Source organism: Crocuta crocuta, unplaced genomic scaffold, assembly GCF_008692635.1.
Source record: "Crocuta crocuta isolate KB4526 unplaced genomic scaffold, BGI_CrCroc_1.0 scaffold111, whole genome shotgun sequence".
Taxonomy (NCBI): Eukaryota; Metazoa; Chordata; class Mammalia; order Carnivora; family Hyaenidae; genus Crocuta; species Crocuta crocuta.
The window spans coordinates 3,194,892-3,210,752 of NW_027527611.1; the positions used below are offsets into that span (position 1 = coordinate 3,194,892).

A 15,861-nucleotide genomic window follows, 5' to 3' on the forward strand; every position below is an offset into this window, starting at 1 on the left:
CACCCCCCTGCCCTACTCCCCCCTGCACCTGGGGCAGCACCCCCCTGCCCTACTCCCCCCTGCACCTGGGGCAGCACCCCTCTGTCTACCTACCCCCTTCTGTCCCTGCACCCAGGAGCAGTAACCCTCAGCCTTGATCATCCCAGGCCCTGATGCAAGGCAACTAAGGGCTACCTTTATTGCTCAAAACTCACCAAAATTGTTCAAACTAGCCATTTCTAAGCTGTCTACCACGCCCTGCCTGTCTGTCCCATGGAAAGCCCAACAAAGGCCACGGTCCAAATCTTCCCCTGCCTCCTGACCACCCTGGTGCATCCCCACGTCGTGCCTCCGTCGATGGAACCCGAGGCGTGACAACCCTGGTTTTCCGGAGCCTCTGCCCCGGGTCCTCTTGCGGCTGCGCCTGACTGACCGTGTCATAAAAGAACCCAGGACGGCCCCGGTGGACAGAGGAGACACCTGAGGATTCCGGGGAGTGCCGTCACAGGGACCCAGCCCCTCTGAACAGCAGGGTCCTGCCCTGGGCGATGGCACCACCCCGGCCAGACCGCTGTCTGATCCCGAAGAAAGGCGTCTGCCACCGCCGACCTACAAGGTCAGGCCCCATGTCCAGGGTTTTGGGGAAACTTCTGCCCCCTGGGGCTGCTGCCTTGCCCCCCGCTGTCTACACATACGCACACACCCCAACACCACGCCAGCTCGCCCTACTGCCGCTGCACCTGCCCCCCCCATAGTTACCCCGCCCGCTCGGGCGGGTCTTAAACGGAAGCACACGGCTGCCCCTGCAGTGCCTGAAACCTCCGCCAGCTCAGGGCCCTTACCCCCAGCACGGGCGCCCTGGGCAGCCGGGGCCCAGCGTTCACCAAACCCCCCGGTTTGCACGGCCATGTGTGTGTCTGTTCACTGGGTCATTCATTTCAGAAGCGCTTACTGAACTTATTCATTCATTCATTCGTTCAGGAAGTACCCAGCTCATTCATTCATTCATTTGCGCAGTAAATGCTTACAGGGCTCCTTAATTCATTCAGGAAGTAATAACTGAGCTCATCCATTCATTCATTTATTCAGAAAGTGCTTATTGAGCTCATTCATTCATTGGTTCAGACAGTGCTTACTGAGACACTTATTCATTCTTTCCTTCAGGAAATGCTTACCGAGCACAGGAAGCCTGCCTGGGAGGATGCAGACAGGAATCTGGTGGTCACGATGCCGGAGGCAGCCGTGTGTGATAGAGGGAGCATGGCATCGGGGGAGCTGGCACCATGGGGTGAAGGAGGTGCCAATCCAGCCTTGCTGGCTCCGCCCTGGGCCACTTTTGTGATCAATAAAGCCAGGCCACGTCTACTGTAGAAGCGTCACACGCACAAGGATGGAGCAGTCCCCAGAAGTCACCCTGTGCCAGCTGGCACCAGGCACGGGCAGCTCCGCAAAGGAGCAGGGGGCTCTTTCCAGCCAAGATGCACCCCAAGCAGGGCCTGAGGTTCTGAGACCCCAGATGGCAGAGTCGGTACTGAGCAGAACTCTGACTGGGGAGACACGCGCACACACGCAGAGATACACACATGCACACAGAGAGACGCACATGTGTGTGGAGATATATACATGAACAGCCACACATGTGCACACACATGTAGAGACACACAGACACACACGTGCACACATGTGACTGGCGGGGAGTGAGGGGCGGGGGCGTCCACGCCGCGGCCGTGAGTGGCGGGGAGCGAGGGGCGGGGGGGTCCACGCCGCGGCCGTGAGTGGCGGGGAGCGAGGGGCGGGGGTCTCTCACCAGCCTCTCACCAGGCTGCCCTCCCCCAGCATGTAAGCACCCGTGGCCTGGGGGCCAGGGCACCTCCCCTCCTGTAAGCTGTGGTCCGAAGCCTGCATAGCCTCACACAGCACGAGCTTACTCAAATAGTATTTGTATACTATAATAATGTACTACAATACAACAATAATAATAGTATGATTACTCCTCACTCAAATAGCATTGTTGCAAAGACAAAGCACGGTCCCCATGAGTCCCGCAGAGTTCTACTCTGTGTGTCCCAGGGGAAACTACGGCGTCAGAGGGTACGTAGCCAGGTGGGAGCCATCTTTCAAGGAAAAACCCAGGGCCACTGCTTCACACGGACTGCCAGCCTGCCTGTGTCACGTGCCAGAGCTGCGTACCTTTTCCGTGGGACGTGTCCTCATCAGCAACGATGACCCGAGCCCAGGGAACAGCTTGGGACCTCCCTAGAGGAAAGCACTTGATTCCCTGGTGCATCCCCAGTGCCCGAACGCGATGTCACACACACTCAGCAGACTCAATACGCACTTGCCGTGAGAGCAAGCATTAAGAGTTCTGCATGAGGGTGACCTGACGCGACACCGCACGGCCAACCACCACCGTGGGGAGCAGTGTCTCGGAAGGGCAGCTGCTGGGCGCGAGAGCAGGGACGTCAGCGCAAGTCTGCACCGGGCCCGTCTTCTCCACCCACCACGCATTTCCCAAATGGTACACGTGCACGGATTACAGGCGCTCAGACACTTTTCCTGCTATAATCTCCCATAAGTGTTTCTGGAAGAGTGAGTGTTATCCCAGAAACATGCTATTCAGTGATCTTGTAAAAAGACTCAGAAAGCTAATATTTTGTTTTCGACTTACATTTTATACTTACTAACCCAGGCTTCCAACCACAATGTCTTAAAAAACCTACCTTTATTTGACAATTTTATCACCTACCCAATGGGAAAAGGAGGTCTTTTTCAGAGAAGATGCCTCCTGACTGCAGAAAACAATGAAAGGTTTCATTCATCTTCATTCAGTGAGCTCAGAAAGGTCTTTACAATTGACCAGACCCAGGAGAGGACTGTGATTTCTTGCAGAGGGAAGAGCACTCAGTGTCAGGCTTCAAAGGGTCACAAACACATGCGGGATGCGAGAAGGTATGAAGAGAAGGGGTGGACATGCACTAGAAGAGGAAGGACCCCGTGTGAAGCAGAAGCAGCCCTCAGGGCGTATCGGCCAACCACGACGAACCACGGTGGCCACCTGGGTTAGGACTGCTCCCGAGAACCTCAGTTTAACCTGCAGGCGTTCTAGTCTTACTTACAGTGTGTGTGTGTGTGTGTGTGTCAAAACAGTGCTTTGAGTGCTCCTTAAGTTTTAATGTCCATTTTGGAGCCTAACATCTGACTGGTTAGAAATTAAGTCATCTTAACCTATGACGATCTGTTTTTAAAGCTCGCTAGGGGGAAGTCAAAACTCAGCGGATGCAGTGCGGTAGGGAGGCGCCAGCATGGTGTTTTCCTACGAAGGAGGCCACAGAGAAGGGAATCTATTACTCTCCATATTCTGCTTATTGAGAAACTAGTTTCTTTTTCTTACCTTAAGCAAATACTTATTAACTATAATGGACACTTGACTTTTCATTTCAAAGGGCAAAACTGCAATCATTCATTCTAAATTTAGGAAGGAAAAAAAAAATCACAGCCTGAACCGATCCAAGCAACATAAGAAATGTATCAAAAACCTTCACTTTTACCCGAAACCATAAAACTCCTAGAGGAAAACCCAGGGAAAGAGCTTCCCGATATCGGTCTTGGTGATTTTTCGAAATGACACCTAACGCACACACGATAAAAGCCAAAAAACAAAAAGTGGGACGCACCGAACTGAAAAGCTTCCACACAGTAGGAGAAACCACCCGCATGACGAGGCAGCCTACGGAATGGGAGAAGATATTGCAAGTCATACGTCTGAAACGGGTTAACGCACCGAATATATAAAGAACACACACAACTCAACATCAAAATATCAAACCCACTCATTAAAAAGTTGGCAGAGGATCCGAATAGAAATTTTTCTATAGAAACATAAAGATGGTCAAAGGACACATGAAAAGGCATTCAACACCACTGATCACCGGAGAAATGCAAATCCAAACCACAGTGAGAGATCACCTCACACCTGTTAGAATGGCAGGAATCAAAAAGGCAAAAAATAACAAATGTTAGGATGTGGAGGGCAGGGAACGCTGTGCACTGTTGGTGGGAATGTAAATTGGTGCATCCACTACAGAAGATGGATTCCCCAAAATATTAAAACTAGAACTACCCTAGGATCCAGCAATTCCACTTCCGAATATTTATTCAGAGGAAATGACATCTGGAGCTCCAAGAGATATCTGCACGCCGTGTTCACCGCAGTGGTGTTCACAACAGCCAAGACATGGAACAGCCTGAGAGTTCATCCAGGATGGATGAATAAAGAGGATGTAGCGAATATACACGAGGGTATATTCAGCCGTTAAGAAAGAAGGAAATCTTGTCGTTTGCAACCACATAGGTTGACCTCGAGGGCCTTGACCTAAATGAAATAAGTCAAACAAAGACACACACCACATGATCTCACTTACATGTGGCTTCTGAAAAACCCCGGACTCATAGGTACAGAGAACACGCTGGTGGTTACGAGATGGGGAGGTGGTTACCGGGACTGGAGGCAGACGGTCAGAAGGTGCGCTCTTCCAGCTACAGGATTAGTACCTGCCGGGAAGTCATGTACGGGGTGGTGACCACAGTTCACAACGCCGTGTGGTAGAGCTGAAAGCTGCCAAGAGACAAAATCCTACAGGCTCTCATCACAAGGAAACCACATGAGGTGCTAACTTACGCCTCATTTGGCACGTCCACGCATGCCAGGCCACAGGGCTACATGTGTGGAACATGTACAGGGTTGAATGGCATTCATATCTCAATAAAACTGGGAAAAAACAAAACCTTCCCTTTCGTCATTTGAATACTGAGGATTAAATGGTAACGAGAAGATAGAGTTTGCTGCTCCTTTTATGGGATGCGAGCTCCCTGCAGCTTCAGACATTCACTTCTAAGACTCCAAACTGTTAATCAATTAAATGTATTCTGCCCCTTCAGTGCTGGTTGAAAATATTATCAGTTAACAAAGGCTGGTTACATAGTAGAGTATTATGTCCATTTTACAGATGAAGAAAATGAGGCTCAGAGAGCCTTCTGAACTGTTCCGAGGGAGGGAAACCAGTTACCAAGTGGACTGCTCAGTACAAGCTGCGGGTCGCTGCATCCACTTTGGGAAGTGTCCACCGCCCCGCCTCCGCCCTGCAATCCCATAGTCACTCATGGAAACGTGCTCCTTCCCTGCTCCTTTGGGGTCCCACAGGCCTTGTTCCCTCCGCCCAGGCCCCTGGACACCCAGGGCTGAGATGCGCGTCCCAGAGACACCTGGGGCCCTAGGGCAACGCTGGCCTCTGGCCCACCTGGGGGTTCTCCTGTCCCCTGGTGATCTTACTGGCCCTCAGTGGTCCTGGTTCCCTCCCCCCACCCCCCAACCAACACCTGCCAGCCTCTGGGGACCAGCAGGGGGTGGGCCAGGACTAGAGGTGGGCTGGGGTCTCAGGTCCAGGTGGTGGGTGGTCCCAGTCCAGGAGGGAGGTGGACAGGGCTCTGGGGTCCAGGCAGGGAGGGGCCGGGGGTCTGGGAGGGAGGTGGACAGGGCTCTGGGGTCTAAGCAGGGGGTGGGCCGGGGGTCTGGGAGGGAGGTGGACAGGGCTCTGGGGTCTAAGCAGGGGGTGGGCCGGGGGTCTGGGAGGGAGGTGGACAGGGCTCTGGGGTCTAAGCAGGGGGTGGGCCGNCCCGTCCGCGCCCCAGACAGCTCCCCAACATACCGTGCCGCCTGAGCGCTGCCATCGCGACCCCGCGACTCCAGCTTCACCCCCAAACCACCGGCTTCCAGGCCAGAGCAGCGCGGCGACGCTTCCGGATTCCGGCCTCTCTGCCCGCCCACAGCAACTGACGTGCCCAATCGGGACCCAGGGTCTTTCCTGCTGGATGCCAATCAGCCGCGTCCCGGCTGCGGGTTGGCTCTTGCGGGAGCTGTGGGCGTGACCGAGGGCGCCGGGGCTTCGAGCATGCTCAGAGGAAAGTGCCTGAGTACCTGCGGGGCTGCCGGTTTGGCGCCGTAGGAGAAAGTCAGAAGGTGCTGGCCACTCCAGTCTCGTGTGAAGCCTATTAAACTATATCCTCTTCTCATTACCATTTAATCATCAATATTCAAATGAAAAGAGGGAAGGTTTTAATTTTTCCCGGTTTTATCTAAATGTAATTGAAATACAGCGCAGTAAGTTTAGGGAGGAATTATGAGTAGGGGTTCAGGGGGAGGGGCTGTGAGGAGGGGGTCACGGGAAGGAGTTCAGAGGGACGTGGTCATAGGGACTTAGCGGGAAGGGTCACGGAAGGTGGTCCGCAGGGGGGGTCAAGGGGAGAGGAGCCTCAGCGGGAGGGGACCCCTGGTGCTGTGGCTCAGTGACCACCCAGGGTGTCGCCTGGGGTTCTGTGGCCCCACAGCAGGGGTGACGGTGCTGCAGGGGAGGGAGCCGTGCAGGCGTCGCTTATTGCCCACCCAGCACGGAGGTGTCCCTAGTTACCCCAGAACTAGGGCTGTGAAGGCCAAGGGGGAGAAGAGAGCCCCCGACTGCCTTGGGGAAGACCCCCACCCTGCCTGGTTCCCCTCCCCCACCGGCCCACTTCCCCCAGGTGAGTGTCTCCCCTGGGGGCCCCGTCCAGCCCCACTGCACCCTCTCTGGGGCCTGGATTGATTGCGTTCTCCTCTTCTTGAATTTACCTCTTGGAAAATACATTCCCCGTTGTCTGTCCATGCAGGACACTGTTCAGGATGCTGCGGACAGGTCATGAACGGCCTGATGACGGCCGACCGGAAAGGATGAAGTGAGACACACAGCATGTCACACGTCACATAGACATGAGTGTGGGGCGCGGGTGGCTGGGAGCAGAGGGGGGAGGGCCGGGTGGTACCTGGGCAAAGTCATCAGCAGAAGGGAGGCAGATGTCCCGGAGACTCCTGGGAGGACCATGTCTGCAGTACGGCTGGGGGCGGGGGGCACGGGGACTGATGCCATCAGGCAGGGAAAAGGCCTCAGTGGTGGGGCAAGGCCCAGAGGGGATTTGCCACTTTGCGTTCTCAGCGAGGGAGGAAAACCTTCGGCCCGCCAGAGCAGAGGCGTGAACTTCCCTGACATACGTCTCCCAGAGGGGCCTTGAGGAAGAGGGAGGCCACTGCGAGCCCATTGCCGTTAGAGGGGCCTTGGTGGCCAGAGTCAGGGTGGCAGCATCCGGGCCTGTGGGGAGAAGTCCTCGGATTTCTGATCTATTTGACGACAGAGCAAATGAGATTTTCATGCCGTGTGGGCTCTGAAGAGGAGAGTGACACGGCTCCACGGTTTTGCTCGGGAAACTGCAAGGCTGGGGCCGCACTGAGGAGATGGGGAGTGTCCACGAGGAGCATCCTTGGGTGGCGGCATGCGGGGTGGGACACGTGAGGTTCGAGACGCCCACGAGACACGGAAATGTAGGCATCAGTTAAAGGGCTGAATAGGATTTTCGAGTTCAGGAGACTGGTGAGTCTTGTCCGAACCCACACAGTGTCCAGCACCAGAGTGAACCCCGATGGGGCTCACCGTGACTCTGGGTGGTGATGCTCAATGTGGGCTCATTGTTGTGACAGAGGCACCACCGGGTGGGGATGTGGACAGTGGGGGGGTGTGGGGGGCAGGCAGCATGTGTGAAGTCTCTGCACCTTCCCCTCAATTTTGATGTAACCCTGAAACTGCTCTAAGAAATAAAGTAAAACATGCTGGTACAGGAGGAGGGGATGTGTGCTGGAATCACGTCCTTGCTGAGGCTCCATCTTGAACTTGTCCTTCTCTTCGGCAATAACCCCCCCCCCACCCCGGAGTTCAAGCCCACTCTGGACGTGGTGGCTTTACAACAAAATCTTCCCAGAAACCAGAGTTTGCTCCTGCCCTGTCTAATGTCTCTCACACCCGGACTTGAAAGAATTGAGGACAATGTCAGCCTCCACGGCATCACGTGCAGCGTGTCTTCTACCGCCACCCTCACTGTACCTGTTCTTACGACAGAACCCCACGTCACCGGTTCCCACGCAGGCTGCCCAGTGCGCACGTGGCACCTGGCGCTCTCCCTGAAGTGCCATCGGCCCCCCTGCAGAGCCCGACCTGGGATCACAGAAGCTCCTCTCCGTCTCCCCCCACAGCCTGCCCAGGAAAACCACCTAAGGGTGTTCTCCCTGCCTTCACGTCTTCCCCGGCTCTCACTGGAATCCCCCCCAGGTATTTTAGACCGAGCTCCCCAACTCCACGTGTGCTTCCTCACTCCCGGCCCCTTCTATCTCTTCTTCTCATTGCAGCCAAAATGTCTTTAAAAATCTCACTGCCATTCACAACCTGTGAAAATAATCCAACACTTTTACATACTTAAGTACAGAACTGCATGATCGTGTCAATAGATGCAGAAAGGACATTTGACAAAATCCAACATTCGTTCATGATTTAAACTCTCATCAGACAAGCAACTGAGGGGGGACTTCTTCAACTTGGTAAAGAGCATCCACGGAAATCCTGTGGCTAAGGTCACGTTATCCCTACAGTTAAAAGTGTCCCATCCAGGGGCACCTGGGTGGCTCAGTCGGTTGAGCGTCCGACTTTGGCTCAGGTCATGATCTCATGGTTCATGGGTTCGAGCCCCCCGCCGGGCTCTGTGCTGACAGCTCAGAGCCTGGAGCCTGTTTCAGATTCTGTGTCTCCCTCTCTCTCTGACCCTCCCCTGCTCACACTGTCTCTCTCTCTCTCAGAAATAAATTAAAAAAAAAAATTAAAAAAAAAGTGTCCCATCAACACTCTCCCACATGGCCCCGGAGTCCTGGCTTGTGCAGGGAGACAAGGAAATAAAAGCTTTACGGATTGGGAAGGCAGAGATAAGCCTGTTTCATCCACAGATGCCGTGACGGTCTGTGGAGAACAGCTTCCTTCTCCGCTCGAATGTGAGCAGGGATACAGGGTACAATTCAGGGGCCCGAAGAGGTTTTCCAGTCCCCGGACTCGTCCTCCTCCCGCTTCCACAGCACTCTGTCCCCTGCTCACTTTGTCCCCCTCTGGCTGGACAGAGCACCGAGGGCGGGCCGTCTATCCGCCTTTCCCTCCCCTCCGTCCCCGCCCCGCTCCCGGGCTCCTGCCTCTGGACTGATTTCCGTGGCACAGCCCCTGCATTCACCTGCTGGCGGCCCAAACCCTGCAGCTCGGGCTTTCTAGAAGGTATAGGGGTTGCTTGGCCAGAGGAACCTGCCCTGGGTCAGCGGGGAAGCAACTGTCGGTCTGGGGGACGGAAATCAGAGGAACACATGTCCAGTCCTCCAAGCCGTGGTCAAGCAGTTCTGAGGTCACTCCAGAGAGCTCCCTCGGGGACCCCAGCCAGACGGAGCCCCTGACGTCTCCAGGGATGGCCGGCAAGGTACCGTATGCTGTACCCTTCCCCTCCCCCCTGACGTGCTCTTTCCAGCTCCCTGGACGACCGGCCTCCCAGATACACTACCTGCACCCAAGTCCATGTCTCAGGATCTGCTTGTGGGTGAACCTGGGGCAAAGCAACCCTGAACCTGACTGTGGCCTCCTCAGAGTTCTTCCCTGACACCCCACGCTGCATGAGCTGCCCTCTTTACCTTTCCCACCACACCCCTCATCTGTCCTTCTGAGAAGCAGTTGTAACTTGTAATGATGTTCCTGTGCGATTTTAAAAAGTGACCCCGTCCCTGGACCCCAAGCTCCGTGCACCAGTGGCTGTTTCTCTGGCTCACGTACGGAGACGTGACAGACACTCAGCACATTGTCATTATTTGTGCTGTTGCTGTAGCATGAATGAATACATGAATCTCGAGAAGAGAAACGGTTGTGGACCAATATGGAGAGAAGGAAATTTTTTAGTTAAAAAATTGATGGAGAATCTAGCTTCTGGTACAGGACTGGCACACACGATTCATGGGTTTTTGACTGCAGAGATGAATTGCAACATGCTACAAACACTGCAGAGAAATGCGATTGCGGGCAGGTTTCTCTGATTCATCTTGTGTCCACGCCCCTTGGCACCTGGAACTTTGCTGTCGAATAAAATGCAATGGATTAACAAGAGCGATCAGTTCTTTGAAGAGGAACTCTGATGGAGACAGGGCTTTTGTCTGAAGACCTTGGAATTTCTGGAAAAGACTGGTTTGTCCCTAAGTATTTTTGTGTTCTTCCAGAACTNGTGTGCCGGCCACCAGGGGCCGTCACGGCCGTGGGGGGCGTCCCCACGGGTCTGATGAAGGTCTGTGGAAACACGGCCAACGTGGCTCGGTTGTGCAGGTCGCTCCGGCTGCCGACGCAGCTTGCGCCGAGTTCGCCCTTGCTCCCCCCGCGGCCAGGGGTGTCTTCTCTGCGCTGCTGAGAGCGAACGCACGGAGGCNGCCAGGGGTGGGGGCGGCAGGCACGGGCGCTGCGTGAGCGGGCAGGTGGGGCCGCGCTGGGGAGTGCGCCCCAGCCCACCTGGCCGCCCTTCGTGCGCGCATTGCGCCCAGAGGCTCGGGGCCAGCTGGACGGGGAACCTGGGGTGGGGGGGGAAGGTTAGGGGAAAGAGTTAGGAGAGGTCGCGAGGGGGCCCCCAGGCAGAGTGTCTCAGAGGTCAAGGAGGTCTGTAGATGGAGACGGCCCACGTGCAAAGGGGAGAGGGGGCGGGTGGAGAGAGAACAGGGCCCAAGTGGAGGCAGGAGCGATCTGTGGGTGGAGAGGGGAGAGGGCACAGGTGGAGAGGGCGCACGTGGCGATGGCAGTGGGCGCAGGTGGAGGGCGCAGAGCCTGTGGGTGGTTGGAGATCTGCATGGGAAACTCCAAGCAGCCACTCTTCGTTTGGCTCTTCCCCACTTGTCAGCTGCTGTGATCCCAGCCGCCTGTGGTCTCTTCTGCCTAACGAATGGCGATCCGGCCAGGGCTTGGAATTGGGAATTCGTGACTTCTCAGCCTGGGCTGTCTTGTATACATCACAAAGCAAGCGATGGGTAGCAGCGAATTCTTCGTCGGTGGTGTTAATGCTGCCGGCAAGGGCTGGTGTGGTTTTGCTCGGAATGTACAGCTCGGAACGTAAACTCAGTGTTTTGTCCCCTTGGAAGCCAAGGCAGGGAGCTCAGAGGACTTCAGACAAGGACTTTTTTTGGGGTCTCATTCCTGGGGTCTTGGGCTTTTGCTGGCAGTGTGCCCTTGGGGAGCACGGCATGTGGTTGGAACTCGGGGACCTGGTACTTATTTACAGATGGTGCATTAGTTATATTAGTGACTGGAGAATCCCAGGCTCCCAGCACAGCCTAGGGGAGTCCATGCACCTCCTCCAAGGGGGACTCTCTTCCTCCAGTCACAAGGCTGACGTCACACACACCCCCTCTCCCCACTTTGGAAGAAGCAACATTTACATGTAGGTTCATATGCCTTACAATGCCATTTTCATTTTTCTTCCTAAATATTCTCAGGGTCAGGTGATAGGTAATAACCGAGGCAAAAAATGGTGAATTGATGAAAAACTGGTGATTGTTGGCAGGTCAGGTTGTTATTCTTGTGTTCAAAAAATGCCATTAATCAGGGTTTTCCAGTAGCCAAATTGTCTTGTGCAGGCACCGGGTGACTCACAGACTTGGCTCCCACAGTAATTGTGGAGCGTGTGTACCGTGTCCTTTTCGATGATGTGACTTTTTCATTGCTTGGAGGAGAACAAATTGGAATATTTTATGCCCCGCATCTGAGAACATGACTAGCCGTCAGCGGGGAATATGGTCTGCTCGGGCACATCTGGGCAAAGTACAGACCTAATGAACGAAAACAGGGGAGGAGGTCTTGTCCCAGAACACGCTGCCTTTTTCTAGAGCGCTGAGGGTGTCCTGTCCAGCTTGAGGATGTGTGTGAGGTGTGCTTCACTCTCACCCATCACCTGCCGGGGGAGTCCCAGTCTGTGTTTGTGAGCCCCTCTGCCCCTTCGTGAACTCTCCTCCTGAAACCCTCTCTTCTGGGTGGAGAAGTCCATAGGCCTTGAGGGACTTCCTCTAGTGAGGTCACAGCTGCAGGGTCACTGTAGGTTACAGGGTACGCCGGGGGGCCAAACAGACACTACCCCAAGGGGTAGCCCAGGTACTACAGAGTGATTCAAACCAGCATTTTCTCACCACAAAGATGTTTGGTCAGAAAAGCTTTCGAAGCCAACTTTTCATTCTCTTAATCATGTATTCCCTTCCCTTCCAAGAAACTTGGTTCTTACACTGGAGTTGTCCAGAGCGGTCCTGCTCAAGACAGAAGGAAACATGTCTTCATTCGCCGCTGGCTTGGCATGGCTGATGTCCTGGTGACTTAGATGAATTCATAAGGGTTTAATTTTATAGCATTCAGGAAACTTTGCATTATATCTCCCCAGGGACGACAATATGTTCTTCTATGGCAATCTCTTATTTTTGCCACTTTGTTTTTGAAATTGGGGGAAATTCCAAATTAAATATTAAAAGCAAAAACATGCTTTGCAACATTTGGGTCCCATTGGATTCCAGATGCCCAGAATCACACCAGTTCTGAAACAAAATGGTTCTCATATGATTAATATCATTAGAGGTTCTCTTATGTCTGGTTTTAGCAGACTATCTTCCATCCTGTGCCCACATGAGGAAGAAATGCTGTCATTCTCATATGAATCTATGTGAGGAAGAAGTTGAGTGATGAATACTATGAGTATAGATTTTTAAAGACAAACTAATTTAAAGTATTATTTATTGATCCTTGGAATGGATATGCCAGGGTCATTCATTGGATACAATAAAAATAACTATGATTCATCATTTTGGACAGATGGGAGTCTCTTTAGAGCACTGCTGGCATGTTGGTTATAAGAGAACTACAGGCTCCCATACAGGAAGTTAGTGGGCAGAACACCCTGTGAACCTGCGAATCCTCCTTCGTCCATCGCGGTTTTGTGGACGTGTTCTCTGTGTCCTCTCGCCGTGGTCCTAGCTGAACACCAACTCCTCGCGTGTGTGTGGCTGTTCGGCAGCTACTTGTGAGAACAGCGAATGGGCCTGGTGCTCTGGCTTCGTTCGCGGCCAGAACAGTCATGTGTAGGCAGCTGGGCCATGTGCTTTGGGCGAAGAGGGTGGGGCCGCAGGGCGTGCAGCTTCCCTCCCGAACCTGCCTGTGGAAGAGCACTTCGCTTTCCGGCCCCCCGCCTCCCTGTGCTTCCCGGCAGGGCCGGGGCACAGACGTCCGCATCCGTCTCCTTGGCTAGGCAAGTGGACGTCGTGTGTGAGACCCTGTTCTTCTCTGTGACTGCCATTCCTGTGTGCTCTGGCTTCACCGGCGTTGAAAAAGGTGCTGGCGGTGAGCCTCGCGTGGGCCCCTTGGCTTCTCCTAACTTCCAGCCCTGGAGGGGCGCCTGCCCGTTTCTCTGGCTGTTTGGACGGTTCCCACCAAGTGTTTCAGAGAAGTGTCTCCCCCGCCAGTGGTTGCCAGGAGACATCCAAGCCAGTGTCTGTCACGTTGGACCTTGAGCTCTCTTTCTGGGTGAATCTTGAAGGAGATAAACTCTCTAGACCAGCTTCCGTTGCACTTGCCATTCAGTGTGAATTCACCCTTCAGTGAGATTGCCCATTTCCTTTGGAGGGTCCCCCGTGCCCACTTTGAGGGCTTGGCTGGGGTGGTCTGCCCTCTGTTTAGATGTGGGTTCCCTGTGGCCTAAAGGAAGTCACAGCCCCAGCCCTGCCTCCGGAGTAAGAACATCCCTGTGGAACTTGACCTTTCCTTTGAGCCCAGAACTGGCGTATGCATCGTGAAGAATGGGAAGCTTTAGGAAGTCAAGCCAAAATCATGAGAGGCCTGGAGTCCATGCCTCCAGTCACAACCTGGGAAGGGGGGGGCTCTCTGAAGAGGAAGCCACCTCGCAGGGGATGCTGGTCTGGGGAGGACAGCAGGGCTCTGGCTGTGGATGGAGACCACCTGGTCTCAAGAACATATTGTGCCTGAAGTGTCATTCTTGCCTGATATTCAGTTATATAAACCAAGAAATCTACCCCAGTTTGAATTGGGTTTTCTGTCCCTGACTACAGGATGAGATGTGAGGGTTTTTTAGTTTCTCCAAAAATGTCCACGTTAAAGCTTTCCTTGTGCGGTAAGATTGGTCCATCTTAAGGTGATATTTTTGTCTGATTGACCCTTTCATGTGTATCCACGGGAAAAAAAAAAAATCTTTGCCAAAGAGGAGTAAGCATTTTCAGTCAGCCCATCCATAAAATTGCAGCAAGTACTCTAAAAAGTCACTTTAGAAGTGTAATTGTTCACAATCTTTGAGATGATGTACATACTCCACACAAAAATAAAATTACTGAAATGATCGCCTTAGGGTCCGTAGAGAATATAAACTGGGCAAATGAGCTCATCCTCTTGTGTTTAAGGAAAATTTGTCCTGCTGATTTTGCTTGGCGCCGGCCGACAGGACCCACGTTGGCAGCGTTCTCGGTGGTGAAGAACGCAGGCTCCGGAGACACGCCCGCTGGGCAGCCCAGGGCAGTTGATTTGACCTCAGTCTATGCCAGTCCCTTGTCCCTAAGGGAGGGACAGATACAAATAACTCTGTAGGAGTGTCCTGAGGTTTAAAGAAATTGATGGTTGTACAGCATATAGAATGGCGCACCGTAAATGCTCAGTGAGTGTTGACTGTTTGCATCATGAAGTCAAAGTGGGGCCCAGTTTGCACCATCCTACGCTGGGCGCAATTAAGTAACCCTCTGAGTTCCCATAACCTCAGTATTTATGATTTCTACTCTTACTCATGTACCTATTTTGCTACCTATTTCAAAATGTTTTCATCCAACTTAACTACAAAGGACAAGGCTAAAAATACTAATCTATGATTAGAGCAAACAAATGTGGCAACCATGAAGATTCATATGATTCTTTGGGCATAAAATTTGAGTGAGTTTCCTCTTTTTCAAGTCAAGGAAACCCAGAAAATACAGGCCCTCACTTGATCACCTTATGGGCTGGACTTGACATACTTGTTTTTCAATGAAGAAAATACTGTCCTTAGTGCTAAAGCAAGATGTTCTCGTGGTAGACTTTATAGAAAGGGTTTGAGGTCGAATCAGAAGTAAGAGGTATACGGATACAGAGGTGTCTTCATGGGCGCGTCTTGCAGTAGACCTTGAAGGACATGGAAAGCAGAAGGTACGGACCTGACCTACTGGAGGGCACAGTGACCTCCACCAGTACTGCCACACTGTCTCCAAGGCCAGAGGAGAGGTGTGGGTTCACGAGGCACGTCTGCAGACTTGCCTCATGCCCTGATCTGCTATAGTTTCGAGCTTGTGTGTTGTCTATCGTGTGGACAGCCCAGGTTTCTTAGCTCTTCCATATCTTCATATTTCTATGTGCTTCCGTAGACATGCCCAGTAAACCTGCCTTAGTTAAAGACAAGTGGCTGTGTTGTCCGAAAGTGACCCCAGGTGAATGGGGTCATCGTGGGTATTGGGTCCCCAATCCCAAGGCCGCTTCCTGTCTCTGTCCTCCACCCACACTTTGGGGAACGGCACTCAGTCTCCACGTAAGAGCTTGGAAGCCATTGTAGTAAGTTTCCGACCCTCCGACATCACTAGGTAACTCTCCCTGTGCACCTACTATTGTGGTAAATCTCAGAGGGACTGTGATTAACCCTTTACTTCTCTTCCCCTTTCAGATGATAACTTCTGAGGGAGGAGGCTGGTCTTCTGCGTCCTTGCACCCCATCTGTCTAGCTATGTGTGCCGGTGCCTCAATGAGGCAACGAGGGGTCCTAGCCCGGCACAAAGGATGTCCCAGATCTGACCTTCTGTTTGTTCCTCTTCCTTCGTCCCCGTGGTTCCTTCCGTGGTGTTTGAGGCTCTGCTGTTCGATCCTGTCACTGCTTGGTTCCCTCTTTCCTAACATGACCATGAGCAGGATG

The 15,861-nt window shown here is 53.3% G+C and overlaps 1 protein-coding gene across 2 annotated transcripts in view; it reads right to left on the reverse strand.

The window, feature by feature from the left end:
* Positions 1-5,780, reverse strand: part of ERICH1 (glutamate rich 1) — a 39,569-nt gene extending 33,789 nt beyond the window's left edge. For both annotated transcript variants that reach the window (XM_077771623.1, XM_077771627.1), the window contains exon 1: positions 5,685-5,780. In XM_077771623.1, the coding sequence (XP_077627749.1) occupies positions 5,685-5,706 (22 nt within the window). In that variant the 5' untranslated portion in view covers positions 5,707-5,780. The remainder of the gene's footprint in view (positions 1-5,684) is intronic.
* Between the last annotated feature and the right edge of the window lie 10,081 nt (positions 5,781-15,861).